Genomic DNA, 12,278 nt, shown 5'->3' with positions numbered 1-12,278 from the left:
CACAGCTCAAACTGGAGTGTTACACTTGAACAGCACAACTTTGCTCCTGGCCCATTTTAAAACAGAACACATCAGGATGAAGAGGATGATTATTTTCTGCATGCTTTTCTTCTGCTCCACTATGGTGCTGACTGAAACTTCACCCAGAAGAGCAAAGTACAGACAGATTCTCAGGAAAATTGAAGAGTTAGAATCTATGGTGAAAGAAAAGGTAAGGGATGGTATTTGTCATAATGTTGAAATTACTTTCAAGCATTATGTATTGCTTAGTACATATCTTGTTAATGAAAATGTTAAAACTTTTCTAACTTAGATTTGTTTTATTTTAGGATGCTGAGTTGCTGTACACACCAGAAAACTTTGTGGTGAGATTGCTTTAACATTTTTTTTTCATAATTATATCAATTTGATTTTGTGCTGGTTTATTCCATTGATAAATGGAAGATGTCTTCTTCTTCTTCCCATCTCTGATCTAGTACTCTTAATGCAAGCTAGACTGAATAAGAAAATACTTTTTTTAAGTTTCTGGATATTTGATGGCAGAAATGTTTCTATTTTGGCATCACAATTACTGTTTTGCTATTGTATGTGTATCATAACCCACCAATAGATCAAGAGTTGCACATATTCCATTTAATTAAGAAATGGTACTACGAGTAAGGATTCATATAGGACCCAGATGAGCAGCAATGCTTTTGGGGATACAAGTATTTGGGGTGGAAGTGCCTCCAGCTGCCATGAGCTCCAGCCTGGCTGAGCTGCCCCCCTTGCCTTCCACTGCAGCCAAAAGGCAAGAGTGGCACTGCAAGGCCGTGCCACTGAGTGCCTCCTCTCATGTGCAGTCCCACTACTCTCTCTGAGACTATTTGTGCAGGGGCTGTGCTACCAACTGGAAGACAAAAGTGCACCTGCAAATATTCTCTTCAGCTTACAACTAGTTAAAAATAGAAGAGCAGCTCCCTGTGAATCCCTTTTTAATGCAGATACTCATTTATGTGTTACTTAGTGCTGATATTTTGCATCTTCCAAGGTTAAGATCTTCTTACATACAGTGAATCACCAAGTCTGTGCACTCTCAAAAGTGGCAGGATGCAGGATGTACTGTGAATTTAACTGCTAATCATATAAAATCATGTCTTAAAAACTTAGGAGGGTAAATGCATCCTACTTTGATAATCCCTCAACATGCAACTGAGGTCTGGAGCAACCTGCAGCTAATTAATATTCTTGTGTTAGGGTTCTTAAATTTTTGAGCCCTATTTTGTAGCACAAACAATTTCGATTGACATGTAAAACAATCACTATGCATTGCTACATCGTAAAAGCTGTAGGCATTCTTAAAAATCTATCTACTCAGAACTCTAAGCTCCTTTGCAAAGCAGCTACAAGAAGAAAGGAAAACGAACTCACCTCATTTCACACAGGTTTTGGTTAGCCTCCTCCTAGGCTTTACACTCGGGCACATGTTTAACTTGCCAAAAAATATACAGAAGCATGACCAAACTAGATACATTCCTTCGAACTTCTAGAAACAACTGCAGTGCACAAACTCATTGCTGGGTTTTTTCCATTAAAACTCTTTCTAACTTGTGGTGTCAAAGTGAAAAGGAGAAGATTATTGGGTGTCATTTTACTCCAGTGTTTGCTGTTGCCTCTGAAACTAAGCAAATACAACTAGTGACTAATTGCTTAATGAGGTTGTTGGGGTTTTTTTCTTAAAAAAAGTCATGCTCACCTCAGGAAGGAAAACAACAGTTCACTTGCAGCTTAGGGCTTTACTATCTGATTGTGGGAGGTCCTAAGTGCCTCCTCTGAATACTAGACAGACAGAGAATTCACAGATGTAGAAGGTATTAAGTTGATGCTGGTTCAGCTTCTGATGAAAATCATGTTAAAAAAATTAGTGTGCTAATAGCAATTATCACCACCAACTAAATCAACAAACTTTTCATCCTACAGGGTGACTAAAATATGTATCACAGTGTGACAAAGCAGCAGTCAGGGTCATTAGGTGCCATCACAGCCTAAGTGAAACTCAATTTAATAAAAAGTCGCTCACGTAACTGCATTTCAAATATAAAAATATTTGAAATTGTTTTTATTATAACCTGCTCATGGCAGATTTGCAGTTGGTCTTGAATATTCAATGAGAAAACTACCTATTATAACATTTAGGATGAGGTGGTTTATCCCTGTTTTGGTTTCCTTGAGGTTCCTTTGTGTAGACTGTTACCCTCAACTCAATCCCACACAATTTCCTTCCTCAACAGCAAAGTATCCTTTCTTTTGAATAAAGAGAGGTTAGATGACATCAAATCAAGGGAAAACAGGCTGAGGCTGAAAAAGCAATGTCAAGGCTGAGATGATTGCAGCCTGGAGGGCAAATGAGCCCTCTTGCTGGTGACTGGCCCTGCAGCTGAAGTGCCACTGAGTGCCACACGCTGGATGTGCCTCGGATCTGTATCTCCCGCTGATCGCTAATTCCGGAAGCGAGGGCTCTGCGGGCTCATCTCTTAAGCCAGTTTGAGTCAGATGCAGAGTACTGCTGCCAAATGCCTCTGATACCAGTATTTTACATGCTTCTAGCCCTGCTCAGGCATTTCCAGTGGTTGTGCTCCTTCATGCCTCATCCCAAAAGTGCTCAGCCCATGACAACACGCCAGGCCCCACAATCCTTGCGGTGCCCTGGTTGTTGGCTGCCTATGCTGTAAGTGACAGCTCAGCAAAACAGAAAAGGCAGCACAGATGAGAAATGCTGGTTTCTCAGCTCAGCACGGATGAGACTGAAAATGTTTTCAGTTTCAGCTGGAAAATCGATCTCTTTAAAAGACGAGTAGTGGTTTTTTTCCAGTAAGCAAAGGCTGGTTACGGTAAGGATGCTTGAAACAAACACAAACGTGTCACTTTTAAGGAAAATAAAATGTTTTATCTGACCAACACTGGATGTTGCTAGTAAAGTTTGCTATAAGCAACATCCATTAAGCCTGCCTTGTCCTTGCCCAAGCAGCAAACAGCAGTGGCATTTCATAAGGCAGATGAGATTCACCATGGGTAGCAGCTGGTATGCAAACAAGGATAATGGCTTTGGAGCCTTTCTAATATGCACGATCAGCAGCTTCCTTCTTTGGAAAACAGAAAGCAACTTAAATTGGCTTCAGTAAACATTGCTTTTCTTTCTCTGTTGACTTCTAGGTTAGTTTTGGGGATAGTTTCTGTATTATTTCTGATGCTATCATATATGAACATTTAATAGTATTTGAAAACATGCAGTTTTAGGTCAATTCTGATTATTAACTAGGCATTATTAGAAAGGGCACAAAATGAGGAAGAAAAAAAATTATATTCCCACACATAGCACTGAGAGATATTTGTAATTTTTAAAATACAAAATGCTCATGCTGATCCAGTCTTCAGGATTGTTTTCTTTTAAATGCTGTCATGATTAGTAGCCAAGTGGACATTCATTTTGTTAGGAAATACTTGAGTAATTATGCAAGAACAGCCAGAATCAAGCCTCAGTATCACTTGTGTATCAAAAACTAACTTTAAAAGGTACAGTTGAATACTTGAATATTCTCAGTTAATATCCTAGACACCACCTTCTGGACAGGGACCACAATTTAATAAGTGCAGGAAAACGTGCTGCAACATTGACTTTAAAACAGCTCCTTCTTCTCCCGCCCTAGGATGGATGCGAGAATACAACAGTGACCTGCTTCAAGAAGGGCATCCTGAAATTACAACCAGCAAGGAGCCAAGATACTCCAAAGTTCACCAAAGCCATCAGAATCGTGAGCAGATTCACCGCCAAAGACAAGGTAGGATTTCCTCACCGTGCTCGTAACTGTGATTTTTTCCTATAGCAGATGCCCACTGCAATGGGGGAACTGTAGAAAACAAATCTCTTAGAAAAACAAATCTCTTAGAAAAAGAAATCTGCCTTTCATTACTTTAGAAAATAAAAAGTCCAATTTTTACACTTTTTTACTTTTGGGAGAAGCATTCCCTAAATGTCAGATACATGTAGTTGGCAACCACACAATGTTCTGGTAGAAGGACAGGGATTACTGCAAAAAATGTGAATTAAAGGTGTCATTACTAAATTTCTTCCCCTTTGAAAGAGCTTGTTTCAAAGCTTTTCCAGGTAGAAAAGGCATTTGATTCCAAGCCTCTTGATTTTTCAGTGAGAAAGCTTGAGATTCAATTTAGTATTGTGATATTCTGTTTAGAAGTGCCATTCTTCTCTTTATCTTCCAGCAATGCAACGCTACACCTCCATGTGAATCTTATGAGAAGAAAACCCCCAAAAATTTTTTGAAGGGCTTTGAAAATCTAATACAAATGGTAAGCAGAGTTCATTCCTCCTGGGTCCTTTCTGTCATTTTGCAAACCACTGCAAATATCCTTATTTTACATCTTTACTAACAATGTGTTGTTTTTACAGCTATTCAAGAACTAATCTAGGACACACCAGAGCTGAAGGCTCCTGAAAATCTACTTTTTAAAGGAGACACTATGCTATATTTAAGATGTGAAAAATGTAAATATTTTCCAGTGTTGTTATGATGTGTTCTCTGTGTGTGGTAAGTGAAAACTTCTCTCAAAATATTAAGGAGTCTTATTTGGATGGGTATTTGTAAGATGGATGCTATTTTGCAAGTAATTCTAGCCCCACCTTACAGGAAAAACTAAATTCTAATTTCACAAAAATAGTCTCTTGTAAGGGACTTAACTGTTCCCCCTCTGCTGAACTATGGTTACTTATGTATGTTTGCTTTGATCTTAACTGAATCCCAAGCAGAGATCCCTGCAACTTTTAAAAGAAAATGAACAGAAAAATTATCAGGGCTTTGAAGTTTCAAAGGAATCTGCTTGGACTGATTTCCTTATTTACAATAATACCACACACAGAGCTTTAGTTATAGTTCTTAGACTGCATCTTAGCTAACTGTGGAAAAATATCCTGTATTTAACTGCCTTCTCAATACTGGAAAAAACATTTCCAAATCATACTGTATGGCTGTGATTAACATCTTGAAGCTAATGGCACATTTGCCATGGGATTCAGTAGGGAGAGGTGCTCTAAGTGGAGATATAGGATTCTGGGGGGGACATCCTGCTTCAGAAAATGGAATTTCACATACACTGCCCCAGCTTAGGCATGACAGGGTGGTACAAGGAGCCACTGCAAAATGTCCAATAAATACAGTCATTGATGATTAGTCAGAGTGAAACAGCTCTAATGTATATTGCTTTCTCAGAGGACAGCATTTATACTCACATTCATGTACCATTAATACTATTTATTCTCTCTCCTCCTGATTAATTTGAACAGTTTTCAATTTGCCATTTTTTCTTGAAAAAATCTGTCAATTTTTTTGTTATGTGGAAACTTTCCTGTACAGCTCCTGAATCCTGAACATTTCTGTGGCACTATGGCCAGAGAAAATGTGGAAAATTTTTTAAGTGAAAGTGAATATCCCAGCATTTGAAACTAGTTTTGGCAGCTTAATATACCACCCCATTCTGCTTGCAAGGATTCTGAACCTCTGGGTTCTTCCATCTGAGCAGTAACTGCTAATTTACCCCAAACAGATATTAGTCCCCCATGAGGAAACTGATCTTGGAAAAGAGCATAAAGCCTTCCAGTAAAAATTACCTTTTCATCTAATTTCCTCTCTGCTTAGTAGAACTGTGGTAGAGAGAGGAAACTGGAAAACTGTATCTAGTGTTAGGATGGAAAATGACAAGCTTAGTTACCTCCAAAAATAATAAGGCAGTACTAGAAATATTTCCATTCCTACCACTGTCATCAGCCTAAAGGAAAGCTAATACAAAAAGCTTTGCTGCCTCCACATTTTCCCTGTCCTGAAACGTGAACCTCCTCAAAAATGTACATCAGAAAGAGGAAGGAAGAGTCTCAGAGCCCAAAAAACCAAGTGAACTCTCCTTGCTTCTGGTCATTTTGATTTAGAACATCTTTTTCTTCTCTTCTTTTTCTGTTTCAAAGCCCATTTTTCCTCTGTGCAATGTTCTATCTCATACTTCAATGTTTCCACATTAATGCTGAGAATTAACATTCTAAAAAAGAACTACCAATCATATGTAAGTAATCAAAGTAGTGAGTTGAAATGATGTTCTTTCTGCACCTTCTAGCCCTGTTTCTCTGACTCACCTACCCAATCAGTGAGCACTATGTCCTAGAAGGACAATCAATAAAGCAGCACTTCTCATGCAGCCCCATGCAATATTTACATGTGCAGGGTTTTGGAGAAAGAGCTTCATTTTTGTACAAAGAATACAGTATGTATTTCTTTATCTGTAAATGTCTTTTCCAGTAACCTGCTAAGTGCATTAGAATCACTCTTCTAAAAGAGCCTGTTAAAATCCTTGCTGTGCAGATGAAATGGGATTAGCATGCCCTGACAAACACAACATTGTGTATTACATATTTATTAGCAATCATTACAAAGCATTGAGAAGCAACTTTTGTTCCTGAGATGGACATTTTATGAATGAAAAGCAATTCCCCACAGGAATGTCATAAGCTAATGAGGTATTCCTGCCTACACTGCAGCAATGCCTGGGTTTTGTCCAAGAGGCAGCATGCAATGCAGTAAGTAATGCACCTATTCCTGTTTAGTGACTTGCTTCACTTGTTTTTAACTATGGATTTTATCACACCAAACAACAGTGCTAAAGCTTATTTTTGTCTTGTTTTAAACACAGTATACTTGTTTATTAATTGAGGTTATTTCATGTACCTGTAGAACAACAATTTAAAATACTCACTAGTGAGAAACTGCAACAAATATAACTTTGGAGGGTTAATTGCTCTGAGATCTTACTGAAACCCAAAATTATTGGACAAGCCAGTCCAGCTAGCTACAGAGAACATTAATCACAAAATTAGCACAGTTGATTTTGGTCAACACCACATCTCTGGGCAGTGTCAGCACAATCACTGTGGGCAACGCTATGCACTTCAAATATGCTTTGATTTACAAGATGTGTGGCCTTGTGTTCACTCTTTGATTTGTCAGAGTGATCAAAGACTGAGTGTATTATTCAGGGTGTGTTATTTGAAGAACAAAATGAATGAAGAACAGGAAATCTGTGCAGGACAAACCAGTGTTCAAGAACACATCATCTTGTCCTGCAACAGCGTTCTCAGAAGGAAAAATGAAGATGCCCCAGGAGGAACTTGTGACCTTAGGAAGGACCAAATACCACAAATCTCAATGTGTACACCCTCTTGTTTCCTTTCATGAGATGAACTCTCTTTGGACTAAGTACACTCTGCAGAAACAGTGTGTGTTTCACTAACAGAGTACATCATATAAGCCATAAAAGCTCATTACCTCCCACGGAGGCTTTACAATTTATTTATGATTTTGATCATAAGTGCCCTTTGTAGGCACTTTGAGATGTGTTTTAGCATGGTATATATAATTTTGTATAATATTTACTTTTCCTGAGAGGATTCTTTATTTTTATACCAATTGATTAATCTAATTTAATTATTTATTGCATTTCTGTAAAGGGAATGTTCATATTAAGGACTGTGTGGTCTGATTAATTTATATGCCTGTGATATTAAACAATTTTAGCTAATACCATTTTCTCTCGTTCTTTTCTTCAAAAACACATTTTTGTAGTTATCTGTGTGAGAACTATTCCCTGTGGGTTTTCCCACCACCTGTATCACAGACCTGGTTTGGAGTGGGGTAAATTGTTCCTGAGTATTTTTGTATCTCACTGAGTGAGATGAGTCAGACTTGACTAACAGTTAATTCTGGACGAATCCCAGCATATGTGATTCCTGCTCATTTCTTGTGTGCAAAGACAGGAGGGATCCCTCCATCCAGTGGGAAAACATACAGGGAATAGTTCTCACTAAAAATAGGTAACTGCAAAACTCCCTTACATGTTCTCCACTTTGGAGCAAGGGTGAAAGAGAACGTTTCCTATTCAAACATCTTTTCCTACTCAAACATCTTTGCCCAAGCCGCTGATCTCCATTGCTGTACTGCCACCTTTTGATGGCAATTTGGAAATGCAAAGCAGCTCCAGACACAAAACAAGCAAGCAAGATGAGTATCACAGTGAGCTTTGAGATACACCACAGATATAACAACTAAGTTCTCCACTTGCCCTTTAGTTTTCCCTTTTCCTCTTTACACGGCTGAAGGTCCAATGGTGTTTTGTTGTAACATAATGAAAAACATGTTTAAAAAATCCCTTACCACACCAGTCAGGCTCTTCAGCAGCTCCTTTCCCTCTGCAAGAGGATGTACAAATGGATGCTGTGTCCATGTGTCCCTTCATTAAGTGTCCAACAACCTACCAGGAGTTCTGCTCTTTTTAGATTCTTTATAAACAATTATTTTACCTCTTAATTTTTTGAAGATGACTTTGTCATTAAACTCCATGCCCACCCCTGGTTCTCCATCTTCCTCCCATTCTAATTCCCCACACTTGATCTTCCAACTCCAGCTCCCTTTCTTCCTCCTGATTCCTTTCTGTTATCAGGGAATTTTCAGACACTTAGATATTGCAAGATCATCACTTTCACAATTCCATTAAAATGGAAAAAGAGTTAAACATAATGCTAGTGGTCCTTACCATTTCTTACCATACACAGGAGAACATCCTGACAACAAAGAAATCAGAAAGATTTTCACTTCTAAGCCAAACAAGTGAGGGAAGCACTCACAAGTAGGTTTCATATCAAGCTTATCATAACAGATCAAACACTATGATAGAGCACCTCTCTGCCTTAAATCCTTACAAAATACAGAGACAATGAATGACAAAGGGGTCAAGGCCAGTGCCAATTGATGAGGACAGGATCTGCAGGGGGTGAACCAGAAAAATGTTTGAGATCAGCACGCCAAATCCAACATTTCATCAAACCGAGAAGCAGCTCCAAGTTTCTCGGTGCCTTCATGAACGGCTGGGAAATGCACCAGTGCAGATAGCAGATCATTGCACAAGAGGGCAGCACACAGCTGGGAAAGGAGATCCTCACTCTCCTCCTCCTCCTGACCCCGCCCAGCTCACTAAAAATTAATCTACAAACCTTCAAATGTGGGGAAATACAGTTTAAAAGGAGGACTTAACTAAAAATGCCCCTATTTCTGTGTTCTCTTTTACAGGCACATTTCAAATGGCACCTACTTCGTAATTTCTACTTCTTCCTGTATTCTGTTCCTTCCCAAACAATTTATTCCTCATTCACTCTACTCCTCCCTTCTACCCTCTATTTCTCCTTTAGGAAAGCCACTTTAGTTATGCCTGACATTTACAACTCTTGCATCAACACCAGACAGGACAAAGAATTGGCAAATCCTGCCACCTTATCTCAGAGGTATCATTAGGAGAGGCATCACCTGAAAACAAAGAACAAGCAGAAAAGATTTACAGGATCTGTTCTTTTCCTGGAACTTCCCTTCAGCATGGACCACTTGGTCCATTTCTAAATTTCTAACCCAGCACCTGCAGATAAACAACAGTTCCAAGCATTCCTTATGGACTTACTGCCTCTCCCCTTAGGTGTCCCACATCCTGTAAAGCAGCTTTTTACTATTTACTATTTTACTTTTGTCAGTTCTTTCCATTTTCTATGTTACACCCTGCAAAGAGCTGAACCAACACCAGATAACATGTGGAATGCAGCAGTTGCAGCTGGACATGGTGGGAAAGGTGTAGTACAAATTCTCAAACACTTCAGCTGGCATTAAGGATTTTTTATGGCACTGAAGAACAAAATACTGGGAACCTACTGCCTCAAGTTCCTTTTCCACCTCTTGTACTGGGCAGGGTTGGCTTAAACCATTCCCATTTCTTCTCCCTACCGGCCCCCAACAGTTGCATTTTTCAGGGGGAAAGGGTGAGGAGGCAAATTTTATTTGCTTTGGTTCAGTTTTAAAACGTGCCCTTATGAAGTAAACCTGTTATGCATCAGAAGACTTCCCTTAAAAAGGTGCTGCACAAGGCAAACTCAGAAGCAGACCGGGTTGGGAATTTTTCAATGCAAGTTCTTCCACTGGAGGGTAGCAATTAGTTGAAACTGAAACTTGACAACTTTCACTGCAACAGTCTGACAAAACTTTAAGCAAAAACCATTTATCAGGTCCAGGATGGAATTTTTGTTAAAAACAAAAGCATGTAAGCAAGAGTGCAGGTTTTTGGGATAGGAAGTGATTGCTGGAGTCAGGCTCCAAACCCTGCTCTGCTTGATTTGGCTTCTCCATTGGGACACATTCCACCAAGGTGCCAGAGGAGGTGCCTACTTCACAGGCTACTGATGGCTATGGATCAGTCTCACTCTTTCTTGAGTGGTTTTTTATTAAAACAGCTGCAAGTTTTCAACATCATTTCAGAGTGACACAAAGGGGAATGGAGGTCAAAATTGAAAAAGTGACACTTCTGTGAGATGGAAATATTTCCTAGTTAGTTCTACATGGTTCTCATATGATTTGTCTCAGTGTTTGAGACCATTCTCCGGCAAATTTCCCAGTCTGACACATATGCTTTTTTTAGGCTTTAAGAACAATTCAGTGGGCAGCAGAGCAATAAAGGTCAGATGCAGAGCAGCAGAGGTACACAGCAAACAGTAAATCCCTCTGTGGAATGAAAGAAACCGTAGGTTGAAAAGTCACTGGGAGAACAAAGATGGATAGTAATCTCTTCTAAAACTTCTCCCTCACTGAAAGTTTCTGTATGAGTACTGATCCTTCAATAACCCATTTCACAATCAAAAGCACCCAGGGTGCTTTCCCAGGCCCCACAGATCTCCTTATTTTCCATCAAGTCAAAGCACCAACATGAGTTCACCCCAGTGAAACTGCTCTATACCAACAGCCAGGTATCAGCAGTCACATGGCTTTGGATAATTCATGCTTGGTTTTTCAGGTAAAGAACAATGTGTCATGTCTTTTAAGACATGAATAACATATTTTAAACACTCCAAGTTTAAGAGATATGTAGCCCCATACATTTGTAAAATACTATTTTCTAATTGTCATCATCAGTATGATTACAATTCCTGTTTTTTCTGTTGCTCTGTTTGAATGTTGCTTATATATAAAAACCTATTTTGACAGCTTCCAGCTGTTAATGGTGACCAACTAAAAACTGGCCATGTTGATGGGTTCTAACACATAACCTTAACAGGAGTCTGAGAGTGACGAGATTTCAGACTTTTGACACCCAAAATCATACTAGAAGTGGCCCACCTTTCCATTATTGTTTACAAAGATTTGATTTGGTTTAGCAGCTTTGCAACATAACAAAGCTTCTTGTTACTCTACACTTCTCCCTTATTTTGCACTGCACGGGTTTCAATTCCCAGTTTATCCTGCAGGATTTAAATATTGAGAATAGGGGCTCTTCAGTGAAGGCAGAGGGATGTGACCTCAGAGAGAACACAGACTACACCTTGTACCTGACACACAGCCAGAGGGGGAGGCACCAGCAGATGGGGCCTCACAACAGGTCCTGTGTCACCTCCTGGGGTTTCCTGAGAACCACGCACTGGCCCAGCCCTGGCAGATTGGCTTCCTCTGCACAGCTCTGCAGACTGCTCACAGCACTCAGTGTCCCTGAAAGTCAGGAGCAGACCATTTCAGTTTTCATCATTATCAATTTCTAAAGTACCAATTCACCTAATTTATAAAATACTTTTATTTTTAAAAACAACATTAATCACAGGAAAAGCTTACAAACAGCAAAGCTCTTTTACAAGAAATTCTTCTGAGAACATGACTAACACAGCTGTACTTTTTAAATACAACAGAACATTGAGTAAAGGCCAACTCATACTCTTACTCTGATTTTTTTTCCTTTTGTTGTTTTGTCCTTACAACTTTTCAATCATTTTCTGTATGGAAAAAAACATCACCTTAGTTTCTGAACTCAAGTAAAAGTCCTTTCACTTCTTCTTAGAATTCAGGATTCTCACAAGTGCTGCAGTCCAAGAGGCCCCACACAACCCTTTTATCTACAGCAGCAAAGGAAATGCTTTTCACTTTCAGAGCACTGCATAGTAGGTTTGGAGTTTTCCCAAATACAATGATCTTGAACTTGTTGTTCATTGGTTTGGTTTTTTCTCCATCTCTGCTTCTACTGATTTTGCAGAGAACGTCCAGGCATACACAGACTCTAAATGAATACAGTAATTTCATTATTATAAGCTGCACTTCCGGGTGCCAGCAACTTTTCATTCTTTGTCCATACATAAGCCGCACCTGATTATAAGCCGCACGTTACAATAC

The 12,278-nt window shown here is 39.3% G+C and overlaps 1 protein-coding gene across 1 annotated transcript; it reads left to right on the top strand.

Annotated features, from left to right (window-relative positions):
* Window positions 1–4,459, top strand: IL21 (interleukin 21). The gene is made up of 5 exons (XM_033059937.1): window positions 1–211; window positions 330–365; window positions 3,687–3,818; window positions 4,258–4,344; window positions 4,445–4,459. Exons 1-5 carry the CDS (start codon window positions 77–79, stop codon window positions 4,457–4,459), a joined length of 405 nt encoding a protein of 134 aa, XP_032915828.1. The 5' UTR covers window positions 1–76.
* Window positions 4,460–12,278: the final 7,819 nt, after the last annotated feature.

This window comes from Catharus ustulatus, chromosome 5 (assembly GCF_009819885.2).
Source record: "Catharus ustulatus isolate bCatUst1 chromosome 5, bCatUst1.pri.v2, whole genome shotgun sequence".
NCBI classification, from domain to species: Eukaryota; Metazoa; Chordata; class Aves; order Passeriformes; family Turdidae; genus Catharus; species Catharus ustulatus.
This window is presented reverse-complemented; position numbering and strand designations above follow the sequence as displayed.